This window comes from Struthio camelus, chromosome W, assembly GCF_040807025.1.
Source record: "Struthio camelus isolate bStrCam1 chromosome W, bStrCam1.hap1, whole genome shotgun sequence".
Lineage (NCBI taxonomy): Eukaryota > Metazoa > Chordata > Aves > Struthioniformes > Struthionidae > Struthio > Struthio camelus.
The window spans coordinates 25,766,396-25,789,085 of record NC_090981.1 but is presented as its reverse complement, the minus strand read 5'-3'; the positions used below and the strand labels follow the sequence as shown (position 1 = coordinate 25,789,085).

The 22,690-nt window shown below is 41.6% G+C and overlaps 1 protein-coding gene across 3 annotated transcripts in view; it reads right to left on the bottom strand.

Annotated features, from left to right (window-relative positions):
* LOC104150997 (band 4.1-like protein 4A) overlaps window positions 1–22,690 on the bottom strand; it is a 143,797-nt gene that overhangs the window by 17,468 nt on the left and 103,639 nt on the right. For all 3 annotated transcript variants that reach the window (XR_011137356.1, XM_068925182.1, XM_068925183.1), the window contains exons 14-19: window positions 21,107–21,188; window positions 16,946–17,029; window positions 14,162–14,275; window positions 12,254–12,301; window positions 7,987–8,064; window positions 1,838–1,957 (exon numbers count right to left, since the gene is read on the bottom strand). Coding sequence is in view for 2 of the 3 variants with exons in the window: in XM_068925182.1 (XP_068781283.1) it covers window positions 1,838–1,957; window positions 7,987–8,064; window positions 12,254–12,301; window positions 14,162–14,275; window positions 16,946–17,029; window positions 21,107–21,188 (526 nt within the window). In the remaining variant the exon portion in view is untranslated. The remainder of the gene's footprint in view (window positions 1–1,837; window positions 1,958–7,986; window positions 8,065–12,253; window positions 12,302–14,161; window positions 14,276–16,945; window positions 17,030–21,106; window positions 21,189–22,690) is intronic.

Genomic DNA, 22,690 nt, shown 5'->3' with positions numbered 1-22,690 from the left:
TAAAAGTAGAAATTCCAACATTTGGAATTTTAATAACAAATACTGTTTCTCATAAAAGTAGTAAAACTGTAAGCTAGGAAGCTGGAGATAAAAAATGGGTTCTAACAACGTGGGTAACTATGAGAACAGAACTCCAGTGGATTTTAATACCGGAAACATCAATGCAGATTACAGTTTCAATAGGTAAGAATAAAATAGCCGTATACTTAATATGGTGTATGTTCCTAATATGCTTGCAGCTGATTTCCTCAGAAACGGGGTGAATAAATCTTTCCAATCACAAATAAGCATTTATAACAATATATCTTTTAAATTTAGCTATATCAACACAGCCTTCTAAGAAACAAACCCCCTTCCTCCCCTCATGCTTCCTTTAGAGGCTTATTGGGAGCGTGTGGGGCTGACAGTGAAAATTACTATTCCCCTCCCCACTTAGCTATAATAAAATTCCACTGATTAAATCAGGGAGAATCATCCTTCCCTTCATGAGGCTAAGTATGTTCTTTGTATGAGGAACTAAAAAGGGACAAGACGCATTCTCTACATTTTGCTGGAGGCAGTGATTTCTATCCCTCCTTCTTTTGTGTCCACGGGTCAATAAAAGTACGAATCTTTGCTCTCCCCTAACACCATGCACGCACGGGATTGTCAGGAACCCCTGGGCACTTCTTCCCACTTGGGAAATGCAGCAAAGCCAAAGTCCTTGAAGAGATTCAAATCTGCATCCTAGAATTTTGTTACAAATATTTCATTCTTCTTCAAACTATACTAAAATGCTTACTAAGGCAAATAAATTTAGCAATTCAAGGCCTTACAGTTTGTGTTGGTTAGTCGTAACATGGAAGGCAAATTAAAAGAAAAAAAAAGGCATTGAGGAAAAGAAACTATGTTAAGTGATTATACTGGGTTACAACGGTCACACGTTAAGCCATGGGCTTCAGAGCTGGACAACTCATCTATTTTAGCAAGGCAGTGAGAGCGGGGATATAGCTTCAAAGACTGCTCTTTTGCCTGGTCTCGCAGTGCCTTCGTAGCTGCTCTCCCGGCATTCTTGAACACATCGCCCAGCCCTGTCCCCAGGGCTCCCTGACACTGAGGCTGCTCTAGGTGGTTTCTCCGGTGGTACATTCGGCTGGAACACACACAGTCCAAAACAATGTGCCTAAACCCCCCAAACATGCCATTAAAAGAAAACATAGTTATAATAAAATGAGTATTTTTGTTCGTCTGAGAAAATTAATTCTAGAAACCGACAATTTCACCATGTGGGGAATGGCTATCGGTAGGAATGGCACTGCCTAGCAACACGGCTCTGTCATGGAAATCCTGACATCAGGACCTAATAAATCACCGGCTGCTGCTTACAAATGGTAATTTGACATGGAGACTTCAGTAGCTGGTCTCATCTGGAATAACACTGCAGACATTACACTGATTAAAGAAACACACACACATTTCACAAAAACGCCTGCACCTCTCGCACAAAAACAGAATGTCTTTGCAGAGATGCTGCACAGAGCAGGGGCATCGCTGTCCTCATTACAGAATTGAGGTTCAGTGAGCCACAAAACAGTGCAATACCTCATCCAAGGTCGTGGAGTTGGTTACTGGCCAAGTCTGTTACAGAGCCTATTCTGCGTTACTCGTACCCTCAAATTCAAATCACTAAAGCAAAGGAGGCCACAGAGAGACAAATCTGCTATGTGAGAACATGCCAAGTGAAAGCCACTGTTCCTGAGTAACTGCGAGGAATAACTATACTGGAGATGCTCTTCCTACTTTTTAACGTGCTACAGCAGCCTTAATGTTCAAGTCAAAGTGGGCTAATTTTACATACGATCGAGATCTGTGCCTGGATCGACGGTAGTTCGGATCTGCCTGGTTTTTCTCCTTTTGTCGCCGCAGCACGGCTTCCCACTGAGGAGCTGAGTCAACCATGTCATTCTCTTGCCGTAACCTGCAAAACAAGTACCAGGACTTTAGTCTTGAGGTCTCCGTCCCAGGTCGTTCTGAGAAAGAAACGGGTTATTTTTTTCCTTGCAGAATTCCAGCTACTATTATGCAATATTTTAACTTTTTATCTTGCTATATTTATAAATAATGTTCCCAAAATATATTAAAGCATAAGAACCTGTATCAAAGAGAATTCACTGATCTGTTATTTAGAAATAGCTTAGGCCAAAGATGAATCACTCCAGGACAGCAAAAACAGGCCTACGACTTGAATTCAATTTGTCTTCTTGGCCCAAGCCGAACGGCTGGAATTTTTTCCTTCCTCTATTTAGCTTTTCGAGTTCACCTCACCTACAGCAAGTAGAAGTCCAATATTGTGATACACGGCTGCAACTTTTTTCAAATGCATCGTTGCAGCACACACCTTCATGGGACCTCGGGAAAATGCCCCAGGGACGCCCTGAGCAAGCTCCCGCTCAGAGGAAGCGGTCCCTTCGCCCTGACCTGCAAAACAGCCCATGACGACCACCGTCACCTGTGTGCCGCACTGCCCTCTATGTGCCTCCGGCCCCTGTTTGCGTTGGTGTGGTTGTGCCCGGTGCCTCCGCATCAAGCCTTGCTTGCCCCATCCTGGAACGCCTGTACAACAACTTCCCCCTCCAACCGAGACTCAGCAACCCCTACAGGCCTCCCCGGTAAGCACCTCTGGCCCAGGGAACACCCTGCTCCGTCCAAAGGAGAGGAGAAAACCCACCACCAAGGCATCAAAATCCACCTTCCAAAGAGACACAGATAATCTCGTCGTTTTATTGATCTGAGAGAGATGCAAAAAACTGAGGGGCGGAGAAAGCCGTTAAAATCCGGGCTTCCCAAAAGCAGGTCAGCGTAAAGCAAAAGAGCCCATCGCTGACAGGGAACCGTTCTGCTCAGAGGTTTAGATTAGCTAGCTGCTAACGCAGCAGCTGATTTGAAGAGGCAGACGGGAAGGTGAAATCCTCAGTCCCGTGAATTATTTCCTATCATTAAACGATCCAAATCATTTAGAAATAAGAGATTCCAATGTTAGGCTATTTTCAGATGGGATATGATATTCTTTTTAAATAAATCCATGAATCCATTATTGGAACGCAGTGCAAATTAAAATGCAAAATCACATAAACTCAGCATGTTCAATAGCAGGCGGAGCTAACTGCAATGACACAACAAGCCAGAACAATCAACGTGCCACTACCTGGCCATTCGAGACTATACAGAAGCCTCGCAGTTTGGGGGATACAGATATGACTGCTGTAATAAGATGCTAAGGTGAAACCAATGGCTGCGCTTGGTCACAGCACCGAATTTAGAAATCAGCAAAAATTGAGAAACAACCCTGGAAAATATCAGTCCAAGAGCGGGCTGTCTGGTATGACAGCGTGACTGGCGCATTGAAGAAGCCAGAGTAGCGTAACAAGAATGGGAAGACTGACAGGTAAAACAAACAAACCAACAGAGATAAATGGATTACAGCAGAGACTTTACTCCCTAGGAAATGCAAAGTATGTTATTGTTCTTGCTCTTCACCACCTCTACGTCTTTCCAGTTGAGTTTTGAATTGTATCAGGCTAAACTGGCTAAGCAGGCTGCCGCTTTTCCTTTGATCAGATCCTTCTCTCACATGCGTAACGATTTTGAGCCGGATCCCCAACTACTGCAAAGCCTCACAACTCTACCAAACGGCACCAAGCATCTGGAGTAGACCACAGCGCTAGGTTTTGATTTCTAAGCAACTTTTTTTCAACCTGTAATCTGCTAGTGACAGGGATTAACATAAGCTTCTATCTGCGGATTTAATACAAGAACTCACACAGCAACAAGTAACGAACTGCAATTTTCATCCCGAATAATCCAATTTGTGGAGGGAGCAATCGTGCCCCGCATGGTATAAACACTACCAACTGCCTTGCACGTACGGCAGTCGCTTCAACCTGCACAGAAAGAACGCGTAGGGCTGCCGGATCACAACTGCTGCGCTGGATGCTTCTTCTGCCCATTTGTCAGTCCCTTGCCCAGTCCCCCTCAAGGACTAGCACCTAACGGGACAAGCAGACAGCTAGGCTCTGAAGCAGACATTCGGATGCTGACCATAAAATAATTGCGAGCTACCCAAGAACCGCACAGCACGGCGGAGCATGACGCCCGCGCTCCAGCACAGCGCGCACGAGATTCTGCGCCTCCCCGACAAGCACTGGAAATTACACTTCTGTGCTGACCACACGCTTTGTCGATCTGCTTTTGATGAATGGCCTCTAATTAAAGGAGTAAACACATCATTTCTGCTCTGGGCCAGTCTACTAATGGAATCCCTCGGGGCTACAAGGGAACAAAACTGCAGTGATAACAGAAAAGCGCTCTTCTGCACAGCTAAAACTCTCCCTGCTCTAAAGGTAAAGGAGGACAAAATAAAAGAAGAAATGACTTCAGAGAACATAATAGCTGGCAACGTGGTTTCCAGCAAAATTCAGCCGGAACCAACAAAAATTCAAATGACATTGTCCAGTGTCATTTCAAGACCATTTTTTAAACAAAACACAGCAATAAACAAGCAAACAAAAACAAACAGTATCACTACCATTGGTATAAGATGGTTACGGAAAAGAAATCTTTGCTGATGCTGGGATAAGAGCTCATTAACAGATACGCCTCCGGTTAGGCCACACTGATCCCAGCATGCGGAGATTTGAAGTCTTCATTAGGTTCTTCTTTTAAATGGGTTTCACTGACTCTGTTGCCTAACACCGTCTCCAGTGGAGTCCATATTTCCATATCGTGTTCACACAGTCTTTAGGTGATGACTCCACTGCACCCTGGACATTTGGGTTCAGTAATTTCCAAGAGTGAGTTCAGCACACAGATGTCGTACATGACTACCTTTAGACATTCCCTTCCTTAGATACAGGAGACTGAAGATGAAGAAGAGTCCTGCAGCAAAACCCTGCTCTTTGGTAAGAACACAGGCAGGAAGTAACTCTTCTCCCAAATCCAGGACCACTGCAAAATGAGATTTTCTTTCTTTGAGGTTTATTTCCATTCTATTACACTGCAATATATTTCCCCTGCATAACCTCTTATGGAACTAAAATTAAGAAAATGGAAACTAAACCTTTAGCTGGTGAAACTCAGGATATTGCAGCTTTTGCTTCTTGTAAAAAAACACTGAGAAGTTTTAGCATCAGGTATTGAAAGAGCAATCATGTCCTAACTGTCGACAAGAGAAAGCAGAAGTCTGAGCCAGAAATTTTGTAAAACTGCATACTGTTGAAGTCAGACTTGCAGATATTTCATTCTGTTCCTGCCTCAGCCCTCTACACGTGCTTCAAATTTTGATCACATGCCCACACTGCAATCCCATTCTCCTTTAGCATTTCTTTGCCCTCCTAAATAAATTTACATCAGTTTTATACATATGTTCACATATTTCTTTGAAAGAACGGATGCGAAAAAAAATCATTTAACTTTCAGACTTTCTCCATTTTTCAACCTTCTCTGCCTATAAATTTTCTGCACTAGGACTTAGAGGTCTATTGTTCCCCACAGTGATCTCTTGCTACGTATCCCCCTGAGAAAGCAATAATGAGGACTTATTTGACTCCTGAAATCCCATTCAAAATATACTGGAGCGTACAGCTACTATTTATTTACAAATGTGATGGATCTTCCAAGTATAACCAAGTGGAAGACTATTTTCCAGTATACGCTGTCTACTACTCAAAGATATTTTTATCTACGCAATGCATTTTGACCACAGCATTAAAAAAAGCAAACGTGTTTCTTCTACGATTTAAATATGCTCACCATAGGTTCTTTTTCAACTACTTATGAACGTTTGCTCAGGATAAAATATTCATACGATGGACTGAAATCTCAAAGGTTGACCGAGATTAAGTAAACAGTTTCTCTCCAGCCTTTTTCCACTGTTTCACCTTCAGAAGGTCACAACTGCATTTCTGTTTTTCCCCAGTAGATCTGTTTTCATCTGAGAGTTACTTCCCAGTGATCTCCCCTCATGCGAGCAACATATTCTACTCTTCTGTGATCAGAATCAGATTCTTCTGGAGAATGTGAGAATCAGGCATTTTATCCCAATCACAAACAGCACAACTTTGTGTCTGCTTGTGCCATGGGCCTGATTACAGGACTGGGAAATAAATTTGTATTAATCTATGCCACAGATAAAGCCTGAGCAACAGCAGTGCAACCCTCCCGGTATTGTGCCATTTAACTGTGTCAGGACTGGCTCACGTCTTCTAATAAGAAAGCAATTCAAATGTCTGTGCCCATTCAGTGTATTATATTCCTCCTGTGGCTGCTAACGAAATGCAGAAATTCATTATGACTGGTAGTTTTCATGCACCTGATGACAAGGGGCAAGTCTCAGATGACCAGCTCGTTTTGTGCTTGTTTACTCTAACACTGAAATGACTTTTGATCTCGTCCGACTTCAAGCGACCACCAAGGGGTAGGAAATTCTGCAATATTAATTTTTTTTTTAATATTTCTTACATTCCTGAAAATGTCAAACAGCATAAAAACACCCATTACACATACTAAGTCTTTTTTTTTCTTTTTAATTTTAAGCACTTTGGCAGGAACTGAAGAAGGGTAGGTAAAGGTTCTTTTATTCTTCAAAAAATGATAAGCCCTACTTAATCGTTTTTACAATTCATTCCTTATATTGCAAGAAGCTCTTAAAAACATTCTTGTGGTCAGTCTCTAATTTCCTTCACTTGCTTGCGGAGCTTTCTGAACAACAAGTTTCATAGGGGAAAAAACTATTTACCTACTGCTCACTGAAACTTAAACTCAGTATTTCATTCAAGCTTCAGAGCTCTCCTGGAAAACAAATCTTCCACACGCACTAGGTTATTGTTACCCACATATCTCGCAAGACTCTGCTCTGATTTAAGCAAACTCTAAAGAAATCTCATGGCTCAGCTATGCTTTTTCTGAATGTTAGCATTTTTTTTAGCATCTCTACCTACTGCAAGTCATGTCTAAATTATTATTATACTACATACTTCTGCGGCACTTTACAAACAAGACACATTCCACTGCTTTAACATATCTAGCACATAATTATTTCTAAGAGCTTCGAAATATCTCAGAATCACTTATCATTCACAGCACTGCATGAGAAACAATAAGCAGTTATGGCAGCTTATGCAGAGAGCTTTTTTAGAAATCTGCATTAAACAATTCCTCTTTTGTCAAATGACAGTTCTACTATGTTTTGTTTATGCAATATGAAGTAATTCTATAGGTTTAAAAAATCAATTTTAATACATAACTCTCAAAATGCTGTCATCTCCAGTGGGAAATAAAAGTGGCTGCTTTAACGGAAAAAAATTGCCACAATCAATTAGTAGTTAAACAAGGCTTCTCTTATCAGCAATAAGAAAAATAAACATAAAAAACCAAAACTGGCTAGCATCACCGAGTATTAACCGCTGTTATCCTACTAAAAGCTGACACTGTACATATTTTGGGTTTAAACCCACTCTTCACATTTTAGAAAACAAAGAATATTTTCCAAAATTTAATATATGGATTTAAAAACAGCAACAAGTTGTAGAGCCCTTCAAAAACACTTTGAGGATTCTTCCCCAAAGCTTATTTTCTGCTAAAATTCTACTTACGAAATTTTTGAGGTGCCGAAGTACATGCTGGGAATATCATCTCATCACCATTGTCCATTTTATTCGCATTAGTATTTCAAGTCTCTTATAAACGTGTGCCAGTATTTGATTTTACAATCCATTAACGAGTTCTTCCCAAACATGTGGATGACTGCAGACATCTACAGTGTTTATCTACTTTGGTAATTATTTCTCTTTTTATTCAAACACAGGCATTAATTAAGCTACCTCAGGAGGACTGCACACAAGTAAAACAGGTTAGATTGTTTGTTTGTTTTTTACCGGAGCTACCATAGAAGAACCCACGCTCCATCTGTTTATGTTTCATGTTTCTATCTCTAAAATACAGAATGGTCACCTGTTTCTCTTCTTCCGGTGTTCTCTGGTAGAGTTTTCTGATTCACTGCCGCTGCTGGTGTTACACCGAGACCGCGATCTGGAGAGGAAGAAAGCAAGGTAGGCCAGGTACTAAGCATACAACTCGTATTTTAGTTGCTCTCTCTCTCAAAATCAATTTATCTTTTAATATCTTGCAAGCCACAAAACAGAAATGGTAAGTGCTCATTCTCACTTGTTTTCTACTGTTACAATATTACAGAAGTACCAAGATTCTGAACAAGGAACAAACAATATTGAGAAAACATTATTAGCAAAATCAGGACTAAGGAAGAGTTTAGAAGGCTTGTCTAAACCTGAGAGCCTCATGGTCTTTCTCTCATTACTTAGGAATAACTGCTTTAAAGGTGGCGCGCCCAGAGAGCACTGTCAGGTGAGTGCTGTTTTCCTTTTAAATCATTGCACTACGTTTTTGCGTTTTTTATTTAAGCTTTCAGCATTCTTTGTGTATATGCCACAGGGAAACGTTGCTTTGAAATGTGAAATGTTTTGCCTTTAAATGGTATCCATTCTGCCATTCTTCTTACTCCACACAGCGGGACATCCAACAGAAGCTACACAGTAATTCTGATATTGGCAAGCAAACTAAAATGTTTACCGCATCTCTTTTTCTATTCAGCTCAACTTCCACCTGGCTTCTGCAAGTTTCTATCATTTCCCAAGCGTCAGGCAGCATGGAGGAAACGCCACTGAACACTGTGATTCTGCTGTCTTCATAAATATAGAAAGGCTGAAGTGCACAAGCTTGCAGATGCATCCGCACAGCTTTGAGATGACTCAAGGCAGAGCTCCAAAGATGGTGCAACACGTGAGGGAAAAGGAAATAAAGCACTGGCTTCTTGTATATCCCCTCTGATTGCGAAGCTTCAAATGGTAAGGTGACATTTATGGCTCTGAATATTTATTACTGAAACAGACTGGTGGTACAAGCTGATTCAAAAGTAGACAGACAACACTGACAGCTGAACTTCAAGAAGAAAATATCACCGTCTTCAGAACTGTTACGAGAATTCAACCTGGAGCTGGAGTCATGGGGATACACCTACCTACACGCAAGCTCCCCTCAGCACGGGGAAGTGCTTGGCAATTACTATCTAAAAGCTTTAAATCCTCAGTTGCCACTGATCGACATTTTGGAGCAGACAGACCAGCTGTCAGGGCTTTGGTTCTAGAAACCAGAATTTTGTTACTGCACTGTTGGGCTAGGTCCTAAAAAAAATGGCACTATATGAGAGGATCTCTGGGGTTATCAAAAACTGTTTTGGACCATTCTTTACTTAGTGCAACGATGGTCTCAGAATGCCTCCAAAGACAGACACGTTCCTCTGCGGTGCTGATGGCCCAGGTGATTAATGGGGAAAGTTTACCAATACTAATGTGAGCTGGCCTCGGAGAATATAGTTTATCAGGAATTAGAAATGCTGATGTTTTTGCTGCAATGGAAAGTGGAAGTTTTGCTCTGTGAGGTCTCTGGGAATGAAATAAGAGAGAAAAAGAGATGACTCCTGCTGCCACTGACAAAGATGCAGATGATCTTGTTCCTCCTGGCTTTTTCTTTCTTTGACGAGCCACTTGGGAAAGAGAGTAGACTTGTTAAACAACCCTCAGATAAGCTGAAGAGTGAAGGCAGGTCAGCAGGGTAGGTAACAGGTAAGTGGAAGCGTTTCACGCCAAGGCCGGGCACTCCTGAGGAGCACCTGCTCACCGCATGGTCTGACCGCTCAGGGAGAAGAGCTCAAAGAGGAAGTCAAGAGAGATTCCCCAAGAAATACAATAGCCGAAGAGCTGACCTCTACTCAGTGTCATCATCACTCTAGCCTCTGCCTTTAAAAGTAAGACACTGTTATAGGTGTCCTTCTGTCAGAGCTGACAGGCTCATGAATCTGTCCATAGCAGCTGTGAATTATGGTTAGTTTTATAAAATTGCTGTGTCATTAAATGCCTCAGAGTCTATGGAATCAAAAGCTCAGTAAGGAGGCTGGTTTTCCCCTCTCCCCCGAGCTGGGGACAATAGGAAATCATTCACTCAAATAGCTCCCATTCAAACAGAGGTATTCTAAAATAACAGGATAACCAAAGCCTAGGAAACGCAGTTCAACCCAGCTTGTCTGCAGGGGAAAGGCCTGGAAAAGCGAAATTTCTCCAGCGGAAAAGCAGAACCCTCTCCTCCCTCCCCACCCACAAATTTTACATGTTAAAACCACTAAGAGGCTCAAGACAGCCAGTTTCCCAGGTGAAAATGGACATTTCTGGGTGAAGCTGAAAGCATGGATAAGAGAGATGTATGTTTCCAAAGAAAAACATTATTCCAAAGGAAGAAGCAGGAATAAAAGAGAGTGTCCAAAAGACACCGGTTCAAGCGTGTTCAAATTGTTCAGAGAGCAATGAATGCTCTAGAACTGCAGCAGCCCTTATGTGCTCTGAATCTTATCAGTTGTCCAATAAAATATTATCATTTCCTACGAATCTCGACTCTCCACATTCCTAGGTCATTCCTAGAGCAACAGAGTTCTTTCACATTTCTCATGATTTCAAGTATTTTCTTGCTCTGACTTAGGCAATGCATCCCACAAAGTACCAAAGCATCAAAAAGCATACTTTTTGGCAAGAAAACTGCACGATAAACATCCTGATTTGCTCAAGATAACTCTTTCTCTAGCTTTTCAGGAATAAAAATATGATCCACCTTTTGTACTGAACATTGAATTACCTTGTGTTCCCTGTCAGGAAAGCACTTGCAGAAAGACAGCAGGGCTGCTGAGCTGTCAGCTGAGCGGCAGCTGCTCGTGTTAGCTGTCAGTATATATGCTTTCACCACATATTAAACATCAGCTTTTACTGAACTGAATAAAATACTAAAGATGGAAATAAAGGCAATTTCCTAAATCAGGTGCAAGAACAGACGGGATTATCCTGATCTCTGACAACTACATCCTTTCACCCTTTTTTTCCTCATCCTTTCCTGGTCATGCAACATCTCTGAGATATTGAGGCTGGTGCCTCTGTATGGTCTGACACAAGGAGCAGGAAGGCAGGCTTTGTCAGTTAGGCAAGAGAGGCAGAACATACGCAGCCCATGAGGGAAGCTATGGGCCTGAGAGGTTGCAGGATTTGGTTATTTCTGAGAAGCAACTGACATAGGGTTCATATGCTGGTGTCTGGAACAGACACACACGTTTGTAACGTAGTATAGCAAGCAGAGGTCCCTTCTGAGTACTGAGATTTTCCACCTGAGATGTCTAACTACATCCTCTCTGCTTTATGTTCTGGTCATCCACCACGGGGCTATCACTGGCAGAGCATAACGGAAATATCCTTCAAAAAGTTACTCTGTTGTCTTACAATAGGTGCAAAGTATGTGAGCTTTTTCTCTGACTTCCTGTGATTGTCCCCGAGATTTCTGTATCTGTGCCAGAGCTCCTTTCCTATGCTGCAGCAGTGAATCAGATCCTGGGAGTGTTTCCTCCCTTTCACAAGATTCAACAGGCTCTGACACCAAATGAACTGCAACGTCTCCTCTTTCCAGTGGCCAGGGAAGGAGGACAGGACCAGGGAGTAGCACTGCTGTGGCAATGCCACAGCAGTCAGATGCAATACTAGAGGACTCCAGAAAAAAGAACTTGCCAAAAGTTGAGGTGTGGAAGCGCATACCTAATCGCACATCAGCATCTTATTTGGAAGCGCGACATCCAGGCAAGACCGCAGAGAAATAAGTTTAAAAAAAACCCTCATCAAAACGTGTAAGACAGTGACAAGACTGTAAGAAGTTGAATCAGAATAGACATGCCTCTATACCTACCTTTTGCAGGACAACTCATCTCAAACATCAGTTTACTCACTTTCAAAACAGGTTAAATAAAGTAGAGTGAGAGGTTAGAGAATTCACAACAAGATCTTCTGTATTGCAGATGCAAAATTCGAAACCTCCTACTTTGGAAATTGACTTTCAAGTTGCAGACAAGCCTTCAGGAAGCTTCCATAAACTACTTCTAGCATGGTGTAGTAACAATGCGCACCTTGTGTGAATCTGTGATGTGATGAGGTTATATTACAGAGCATTTTAGCAAAAGTAAGGCAGGAAAGAAAAACCTATGTAGGTGGAACACAACAAGCCTTTTAAACATGCAAGAGGATGAGGGAAGAAGGAAGGGAGGAAGGGCATGCAGGGAACTAAAATATGATCAGTACCTTTGTAATCATTTCATCACTGCTATAGATTATATATTTACCTTCTCCTTGGCTTTAAATCTGAATCTTCGCCACTGTTTTGGGCTTTCCTATGACATTAAGGAAGTTTTAATCAAATACTATAGCATCACTTAACATGAATACAGAAGAGCACGCATCTTTTCCAATAAAGCCTTCACATAAGATTTTTTTTTTTTTAGTAGGATTTAAGGTAGAAAAAAAGGGGCATGTGTGCTTGTTTTAAACTTTGCAGGCCACCTTTACAATAAGCTGCGAAGGCATGATCCCATTTAAGGTCTCATTGCAAACCCCTGACTTGCAAGGTTGAGCACAGTAAGCTGGCATTTAGAGCTTCCTACTGTTTCCAGCATAGCAAAGTCTGATGTTTCCCTCTTAATTCCAGTAAGGAGCACATAAACAACATGGCTATTGTTATTAAACAGATGAAAAAGGAAAGTGCATGAATAAAACCTGAGATTCAGGAAGACATAATTAGGTTAGTATCTACCCGCTATTGTCAGTCTTCACAGTCTCACATATGAGATAAGACTTTTAAAAATATTTTGGTGGTGTGGTGACCCAAGAGAAAACTTGTTATTGGCGTGACCACCTGTCTACCTAGCAGATGAGCCAAATGTAAATCCCAGATGACAAACATTTTGCATCTCAAAAAATCCCCTCCTGCATGATACTCAAACATTATTCTTTTCATGATACGAGATGGTTTTTGAACTGCACATCTGTATTCCTTTGTTTTTGCAGAGCCCAGCAAGTCCTTCTGCTAACCAAGCTAGAAATGAATCAGAAAATCCATCTCAGGAACCAAATTGCTATTAACGCTTACGAGTGCTATGTCCAAGAGAGTAAATCAACATTTCTGCATTGACTGAAAGAGAGCTACCCTGATTTACCTTAACTCAAGCATGAGGTCACTAAGCAGATTCCATAGGTGAGTTTCTTCACTCCTGTTCTAGACTGCTAATGGCAGACAAAAGGTCTGGAGTGGCTCAGAAAACAAATGTAAAAGCTGCATATCTATCTAGGAGAAGATTTCTCCATCAGTACAGCTGTATATTCAAAGATCCCTCTGCAAACCTTGGCTCTGAGGGCCAAACAGGGAATGGCATCAGAGATGTCAGAAGAAAATGTAATTCGAGCGTGCTGGCTCATAAGGCAGCCCTAGAAGACCACTATAAATATGGTAGAGTGGCTATACTTCACTGCAGACCATAGCACTGGGGAACCTAGCCCCTGCGTTAAGGGTTGCTAGCTCAGATGATGAAAGCAGCTTCCCAGCAAGACAAATCATCCTAGGTAAGATGTAGTCCCTCAAAACTGTATCACTTCAGGACCTGAACTGTCCCTGTAATTTGCATTCTGGCCATACTCCAGAAGACGCAGCACAGATTCTCCATCCGTTTCATGTTACTACTTTAAGTTACTCAATTCAGCACATACCCATTAAAAACACATTAAGTAATCATAGTTGTATTTTTACTGGCATACTTTCTCATGTAAAGTAATTCGCACATGGGACTGCTGAAGACAGCTTAATGGCTCACACGTTTATTCTTTGCTGTACTTAAAGCAAAACACTGTACTGTATCAGAAGCTCATTGTAAAGCAAGCAACCTCAATCCGCTGCTTTACAAGCAAAGAATAGCTGCAGCAACTAAAAGGATCTTGCAAGTGCAAATAATGCAAGCTCTTGGATTTTCAGTATTATTTTCCTGGTACCCAGAAGAGCAAACAGGCAAAAAGCCTGACTGAAGTTTCCCTTCCAAAAGCAGATCTGGCATTTTGTTCAGTCTTGTTTTGTACTGACAACTGACCCCTAGAGTACTCATTTTGCCAGGACCCAGCTGTGTCTCCAAGAGCCCTTACTGAATGCAGAGCACGCAGCACCTGCATAAAAAGCAGCTAACACTGATTAGCCTCCGTGCTCTTACCTCCTCCGGACTGGCTGCCCAGATTCATTCTCACTGCCACCGGATGGGTTCCGTCGCCGAGAGTAAGGAAACTTTGGTGATTTATTGCGGTCACTGGGAGAATTATACAGCCCACTAGAGTTAAAAAGGAAGAGCAAACAATTGACCTTAAAACTTCCAGAAAAGTTAAGTCAGCTAGCCCAGATTCAGTCTACAAAAATAACGAGAAGGGATACACGTGTGTGTGTGAGCGCACACACACATATGTATATACATATATATATATATATTCAGTTATACATATACGTGTGTGTGTGTGTTTGTGTTTGCATGTGTACGCGCTATATAATTACAAGTGGTATTGCTTTCCAGGAATAAATATTTTACGCTGAACCTTGAAAACACAGGAGAGAGTCCACTTAGCACTGAGACCACAGCTCTAAACTTACAAAACGTACAACCAAGCATATGCATGTTTCTTTTAGCATAATAAAACTTTTGTACCTTAGAACAACTAAGCGCTAGGCATTCAAAGTGCATCCATACTCTTTATACATGATTTCCATGAACCGAGGCATTAAAATAGTGCTAATATCCTGAAATGTCTCTTCACCACAAAGCCAACACTCAGGACCTGGAAACAATTTTACTTTTAGGTCTCCACTGCTGATCCACACAATCCTCTGCCATTGAAACTGAGGAGTTTCAAGCTTCAGGTTATCTACTTAAGCCTGGGAGGGACCCAAGGCTGTAACAGAGTTAGAAGTAGACGGTACCGCTGGTTACAAAACGCTTGTATGGATTGTCCTGTAGCATCTCCCTACAGGAATGTAAGGACCTCTTCCAACAGTTTACTAGAGCCTGTGACAGAGTACAAATCGCTCTAGGATGCTGCAGTGATGCAACAGCAATACTACAGTTTCTAGGATGATGTATGCTAAACTCCACAACACACCTTCATCTAATGTTACTTAGCCCTTTTTGTGACAGCTATGTGGTAAATGCGGTATTCTCGCCAAATTCCAGTTAAGGTATTTCTTTCTGCTTTCCTAACACCCTCTAGTCTTTAAATCAGATACATGGTTGTTCTTCACCTCCTTGTGCAGACTGCTCATGGCCATACTGCTCTGCTCAGTAAAAAAAACCTGCCACAGTTCATTTCAAAGTGAATGTGTTTCAGAACTAGAAAATCTTTATTAGAAGCTGTTAAACCCTCCGTGCAGCATATAGTCTCCTTATGTGTCCACAACTGCATAGTCCTTTAGAATAGAAGGACTTGCAAAAATTCAGTCTTTCTGTTCTTCAGCTGTTAGGCCTTTAAATTTCCTTCTGTTCTGAGAACTATTTCAACTCTGAAGCTGTAACGTGACAAGCTGACACCCCTTCGTCTTTAAACATCTTTAAACATCACACACAAAAGTCTACCCCAGCAAGAGAACATCAGCACGCTGCTTTGTTCTTATTCTGAAAACTCTTTATATTTACAATAGGACCAAACAGAGTAAGTCATCATGGTGCCCATAAAGATATAGGAATTTTAGCAGAAAAGTCCTGGTAACACACTGTGTATAGACCTGTATCATCACATAAAAGTAGGATCATACTGAACCACATCAATGATCCATCTAATTCGGTGGCCTGTTTCCAACAGCAGCCATAAGCAACCACTTACAGAAAGGTAAGAAGGTAAAAGTGTATGATAGTTCTTCCTATACTCTCTCTCTCCCTACCTATTTCCAGCTCAGAGGACTTCCTCATCCATGTGTTGTTCCTCTGCGTTTAGGAGCCCGCAGCGGATCTCTCTTCTCCATGTACCGGCTCCATCTCTCCCAGGCACCCATTAACTTCGGGCATCCCTTCTAAAGGAGCAGAACAGGTCTCCTACTCACCGGGAGTCACTACTCCTTTTGAGTGCTTTTAAACTGCTCCTAACTACCTTCCTCTGACACTCCCAAGTCCCTACACTGGAAAAATATAAGTATTATTGATCTCTATCCCCTTTCTCTATACTATTTGTGACTTTCTAGACCTCTATCACATTCTCTGAAATTGCCTCGTTTCCAGACCGAAGAGTCCTGGTCTACGCAGTTATACCTTGTACACGTTTCCTCTACAGTCATTCATACCTGTGATCACCCTTACTGCCTCTCTCAAAGCCTCTTCCAGCTTTATTATAACCATTCTGGGATAAGGACATCAGAACTGCACTCATTGTTCAAGGAGCAAAGACACGATCCACAAATTTATGTAATGGCATAATGCTGTTCTCTTGCTCTCTTCTCTATCCCTTTCCTAATACTCGCTAATTTTTTTCTGACTGCTACTGAGCTGATGTTTCCATGAAGCTATCCACCATAATCCCCAAATCCCAGTCCTACATGGTAATGGCCATCTACAGCACCTCATTTCACTTGGGAATCTAGGAGTATTCCCCTACCCGACACTGTGCCTCACTTCACATTTAGTGACTCAGTGATGTCATCTATCATTTAGTGACTAGTCACTCCATCTCTAAGGGTTTTCTGTTCAGCCTTCTTTCCAGTTCTTTTATAGATACGCTGGAAAGCAGATATCCAAGCACAGATCTCTGCAGAATGCCACTGGTGACTCCTATCCAGTGACTATTTCCTTCTACCCTTTCTTTCCTAATTTTTATCTCACTGTTTATCCATGTCAGTACCTATTTCTTATGACAGATCTATTACGACTCTGCTAATATATTATTATCACTAATCTCCTTCACCTTATTGCCAGGGCATGATATTTACCTTTGCACGATACTTAAGTCATCATGCCTTGCCTTACCTCTTTGGGCCGTTTTCCTCCCACGGTGCACTTGTTTTACTTCTTTGGGTTTCTGGGCTGTTTTCATTTTTCATCTTTTTAAAGCTAAATAAAAGTACAAATATGGTTTTTTAAACCTATAATGTACAGATCATCTTCCCCCCGCCACAGACTCTTAAAGAATTAATCTTAGAGGAATGCAGTCATTAGAGAGACCCACCCTGGCATACAGCTGTTTGCCTGTTATGTGAAAGAAGGCAAACAGCTGCTGTGTTAACAAATCTGGCCTAGAAAGAAAGACTGGAAGAAAAAAATATGACTTCAAAAATCAGCTCTGAAGTCTCTTAATTATGGCTGTACTGAGTCAGAAAAAAGGTCAGTCTTGTCTCAGCATAGATGAAAACAGAGGCTAAAGCAGAAAGTCTAAGAATAGGGCAAATACACAGGATGCCCTCCCAGCTTTCCACAATATGCAGTTAATGGATTACTGAATCAGAGGCTTTACTTGCCTCTTTTTTCTTTTTTTTTTTCAATTAAACAGAGTTCTTGATGGAACTTTCTTCCATGGATTTATCTAAACACTTTTTGAACATACTTTTATTTTTGGCATGAATGGTGCCTGGTAGCAGTGAGTTCCAGTATTTAACTATGGCATTTTGTTTCAAAACTTCCACGATTTAATCCTTGCTAGTTCTGGGTTTATGGGACTAAGAATGATGGTTCTCTAATCACAGATTCCATCCCCCTTTTTTTTTTTTTAAACAGATTTCTAACACCTATCCCTCATCTCTTTTCTAAGTGAAAGAGTCATAGTTTAATCTCTCCCAGTACAGGAGCTATCCCGTAGATCTGATTTTCCTTCTCATTTTTCTAGGTCTATAGTATCTGCTTTAAGATAGGTGTGACAAAGGGAGGGTAGATAACTATTCCAAACGTGACAGACCACGGGTTCATAGAGTAGCACAGTGATGTTCTCCACTTTCTTCTCATCCCTTCCCCAGTAACTCCGTTCACTGTCTTCCTGCTAGCAAAGCAGGAAAGCATTTTTTTCTGAGCACTGATCTAACGATGTGAAAGAGCTATCTTCACTGACTCCTGCAAGCCAAAGTACCAGGACAGCCAAGACAGGGACCTGGCTTAAGAGAGATATACCAGGGTTCGTAACCAATCTCCCATTCTACCTGTGGGGGCATGGGGGAAACAACAGCATACTCTAATTTCTTTTTCATTCTTTCTTTCTCATGCTGTCAGGTTTCACAACTCTTATCACACTAATGCACCCAGACCGCCTGCTCGCTGCCACTCCAAATGTTGGATGGTGGCTTCTGGCTGGAGTGTGCTTTTTGCCTCCTTCTCTCTCCAATGGCTAGTCACGCTCTTCCTGCACTGTCACCTCTAGTGCTCGCTCACAAAATGAACAAGCAGTTCACCCAATACAAAACGAGACAGCCATATTAGTTTCTACTAAGCTCTTCAAGAAGTACTACTGACAGCATCCCACTACAAACATTAATGCTACAAATGCTTCCCAAGTGCAACTTAAACAGCAAAAAGGCTTTTACAGATGCTTATAGAGAGGGGGGCATAAGCCAGCGTTCTTTGCTCAGAGCAGGAGGTGACAGACTCAGCTTTATAAGGGAATAGTGGCTACTTAGCTCACTAATCCACTTTTAACCTCAGCCTTTGGTTACTACAGGTCACCGAGTTAATCATTTAATTCTCACACAATGAACAAAATGCAAAGCTACAGTAGGTCAGCAGGAAAAGAAATTAGAGCCCGCTTTATCAGGTGAATCATTTTCTTAATACTGTCCCCATTAATTATTGACTCATATGTGCACAGAATCTGTTCCCAGCCTTAAAAACACGAGCTTACAGCAGACTGAGAAAGTTACTTGGGTAAATGTTTCTGTCTCGTGCTACAGAAACAACTGCTTTTGCACAGCATAAACTACTGAGCAATTCTCAGCTTGAAGGTTGTGCTTACAGAAATTTAGATTATGCTTTCAAATTGTAAAAAAGAGAGGCAGAGCTATAATCCTGGGAGGTAAATTAACTGCATTAGATTCCTAAGTCATTACTACTTCAGAGCAGACACACACTTTACAGCTAGAGAGCTAGAGCATGGCAGCTCTTCAGACACCGGCATTATCTCCAGGAATGCAGTTGCAAAAGGGACCGAGTTCATTCAGAGTATTTGCAAAGGCTGGGATCTAAATTTGATGGCAGGTTACTGGGGCTTTTTCCTGTTTACCTTGAATTTTTACTGTTTATGCAGAATTACCAACAAGTCATCTCAACAGAGAGAGAGATGTTAAGCTACAGACACTCAGCTCATAAGAGCTGCTCAAAGACGCTCTGTAAGAACGACTGGCAAGTAATGTGAGAATTAACGTGGAATGGAGTGAACTACCAAACTGTAAATGCTTCACAAAGGGTGCGTGCTGTCTGTCAGGTATATTAAATTTGGTGGACATGGCAAATGTCCACCAAATGCAGACATGCAGACACAGAGAAGAAGAAAAATAAATCAAGGAAACTAAAAAATAAATTATGTAATTTATAAACATAGAGATATTTCCTTTTTTGTGCATCTTCCACGCAGATAAATACCTGGAATACAGAAGTGGCCGTAAATCAAATTTCTATATAGAAAAGGTGCAAGAAAAACAACTTACTTTTTTTTCAGTTTAAAAGTTACTAACACTATTTAAAAACCTGCATCAGTAAGAGTCTGCCTGAGAATTCTTTTTAAATTGTGAAGTTAAAAACTAAACCCAGAAACTCTGAAACTGCCATGCTGAGAGCCATTTATCCTGTTCCTTGCTCTACAACCTGCCTACCCACTTTCCTCAAATGATTCACCAGTCAAAACAGGGATCACAAGCTGTAGTTAAAGGCTCTCCCTTTCCAAGACTATCATCTCTGAACTACAAAATAAGGATATCTCTTGCTTTGTCTCTTTCTCTCTCCTCACAAATCTTGCATTGTTTTTTCTGCTCACTGGCCTAGCTTCAGCAGGATGAAATGGCAACATGATAACCTTTCTTTTAACCTGTGATCGGAACAGCTTTCTAAGGGCTGGAATACTGGATTCAAATTCCCTCAAGCTGAGGAAGCAGCTTAACTCAGCTCTTCTCTTTTTGGGCAACCGTTCTAATTATTAGGCAACAGGAAACATCAGCCAGTAACAGTTTGGAGTAAATCTTTTAGACCCTTCTTCAGAGGCCAGCCAAAGACCTAGAACGTGAAGCCCACAGCTTTCATAAAGAGACAAGGCCAGAGCTGCTTAACTCAGAAAACTTGTCAGGGCTACTGGGCATGCAGAGACGCAGACGTTTAGGCAATCGAGGAAAAAAGTTACGTGCCGAGCTCTTGACTCATGGTTTTGTCAGATAACTGTTTTGAGTCAGGCACCTAAATTCCACCTAAATTAAGGGTGGGGGTGTAAATCCCTTTCTGAATCTGAGCCTCATCTCTTTCTCTCAAATACACCTAATAGCCAGAGGTGCACATTTCAGCACTGAAAATTTTAAAAAGAGGACCACTAAACTCAGAGGAGCCCCGGCAACCCACTGCTGCACAGAATCAGGCACAAACATGCACGAGTTTTGTACTATACTACTCCTGGGTTTACCAGAGTAATCGTGAGTAATGGACTCCAAGATTGACAGCGCTGCTGGAGGGGAAGCCATGCCCAGTATGTCCCTCCCTGCGCCTCGCCAAGCAGAGTTAGCCCTGTACAGAGGCAGAGGGCACATGCCCTGCTCTCAGAGCACCTGTGAAGGCCGTGCCAGCAGTGCTGCCAGCTTGAAGCATCCACAGAGGGAAGGTGCAGGGGAGAGACACACAGGACTTCATACCTATCGTGACCAAGACAGTGCCCTTGTGCCATAAATCTTGTTTTTCAGGTTTAGGCCTCAGACTGTTTGTTTTCCCATTAACTTGCTCTGATTCATGGGTTCCCAGACTCTGTCATCTGGAACCTCTGTTCCAGGGCAGCCCGAAGATCTAATACCAATTATTGGGCAACGTTCTATGGCCTTTGTCAGCAGGTGAGATCAGGGAATCCTGAATTTTAAGGGCAGGAAAAGCCATGATTAATGATTATTAAATGTGTTCCTCTACTGAATGTAATATGTGGTGTCTTACAAACTGGAAGTGAAGTGCTGGTCTGGTTACCTTTTCACTGGAGAAGGTGCAATAATTTTGGTAGTTCGTTCATGTTCCCCATTTGTTGTAATCTGGTTTATGCTGTTAGAGCCTGAAAAAATAAAAAACACAAAACAATCCTTTAGCAGGTCCCTTGCACACCTATTCAGCCTAACCAGTGTACTAAAACCTCATATAATCCTGCTGAACACAGTGCAGTACGCGAGATAAAATAACACACAAGTCAGCTGATGCACGTTGTGCTTGCTAGGGGTGTACAAGGAGCATGTTTCGGTGTTTTATCTTTGTTTTTAGTTATACCACATTACAAAAAAGTTCAGCATAGGTTACATTCATTACTCTTCTACATGAGATGGAGGAGTTAGGAGCTATTTCTCCCTCAGGGACACTATGCCACTGCAAATAGGAGGGAATTCCCTGCTCAGGCACTGATGAGAAGAAAGGTGAGAGGAGAATATAACCTCATTCAGTGAGGTATACACTCTGAAAATGTTTGGGACTCTCCAGTGCTATAACTGTGGCCTCTAAAACAATCATTAGATTGGATGGTTAAGCAAGATGAAATGTTTATTCTAAGAAATTTGATATAGTAACTGTGCATAAAGTAGCTGTGAGTTGATATAGCAACACTATGCACACATCACAGATATTTCCTAAGTTATGATCAAGAAAATAATAAACTAATAGATTTGAGAACTAATAATATAAACAGAGAGACACAATAAAGAATAATACTCTTAACAGAAGCAGTCAAGGCTCACTTTCAGTAAGCCAGAAACACCTGGCCGATATTTGAAGGATATCTGCCTATTTTCCAATGTTGTGCCCGATGCTCTATACATTTTGGTCCCAATCTTTGTGCACTGTTGGCATTGGAGCCCCCCACCAGAGCCCTGAAAGGGAACTTACAGAAGGAGAAGGAACATGCACTTTCCCCTCTTTCTGAGCCCCCATATTATCACGCTCCAACGGAAGAGATTGGTGCGTTCACGATTTAGGAGCAGCACAGAGGGCCACAGGATCTGGATATATAATACCGGGTTAAAGCCAAAATGGCACGATAAAGCTGTGCTGCACAGCTGAATACACCTCAGTATCATTAAAAGAAAAAGCAGCAACCTATTTAACTTGGTAGGTAGTGCAGGTACATCGCGCAGATCTGGCAGAGCTTCAACAACAAACAAAAAATACATCAATCACCAAGACAGGTTGGTTTTTATTAGTGTTGTTTTTTTTTTTAGTTTTCATGCTGTGTCATTAATATTCATCTGTGCTGCCTCTGTGGAAAGGCTGAGGGGGAAAAAAAAAAAAGAAAAAGAAAAAACGACGTGCCAAACAACTTCTAACAAAGAGAAAATTACCTGACAACACAGCTCTATGGAACTATTCCAAGGCTTCCAATACAACTGAATAACATTTTAATTTCTCTATTAGAACTGTGAACTATCTATTCCCTAGTTCAGTTTAGTGCCCAACTAAGGAGATTTGGTTTGATTCATTAGTTTTAAAAGGGTCCATCTGCCCAAAGAAAAAAAAACGTGGCAAGTTTTTTCTTGCTGTTCCATATAGAGATGTTAAAAAAGTAATTTCCCT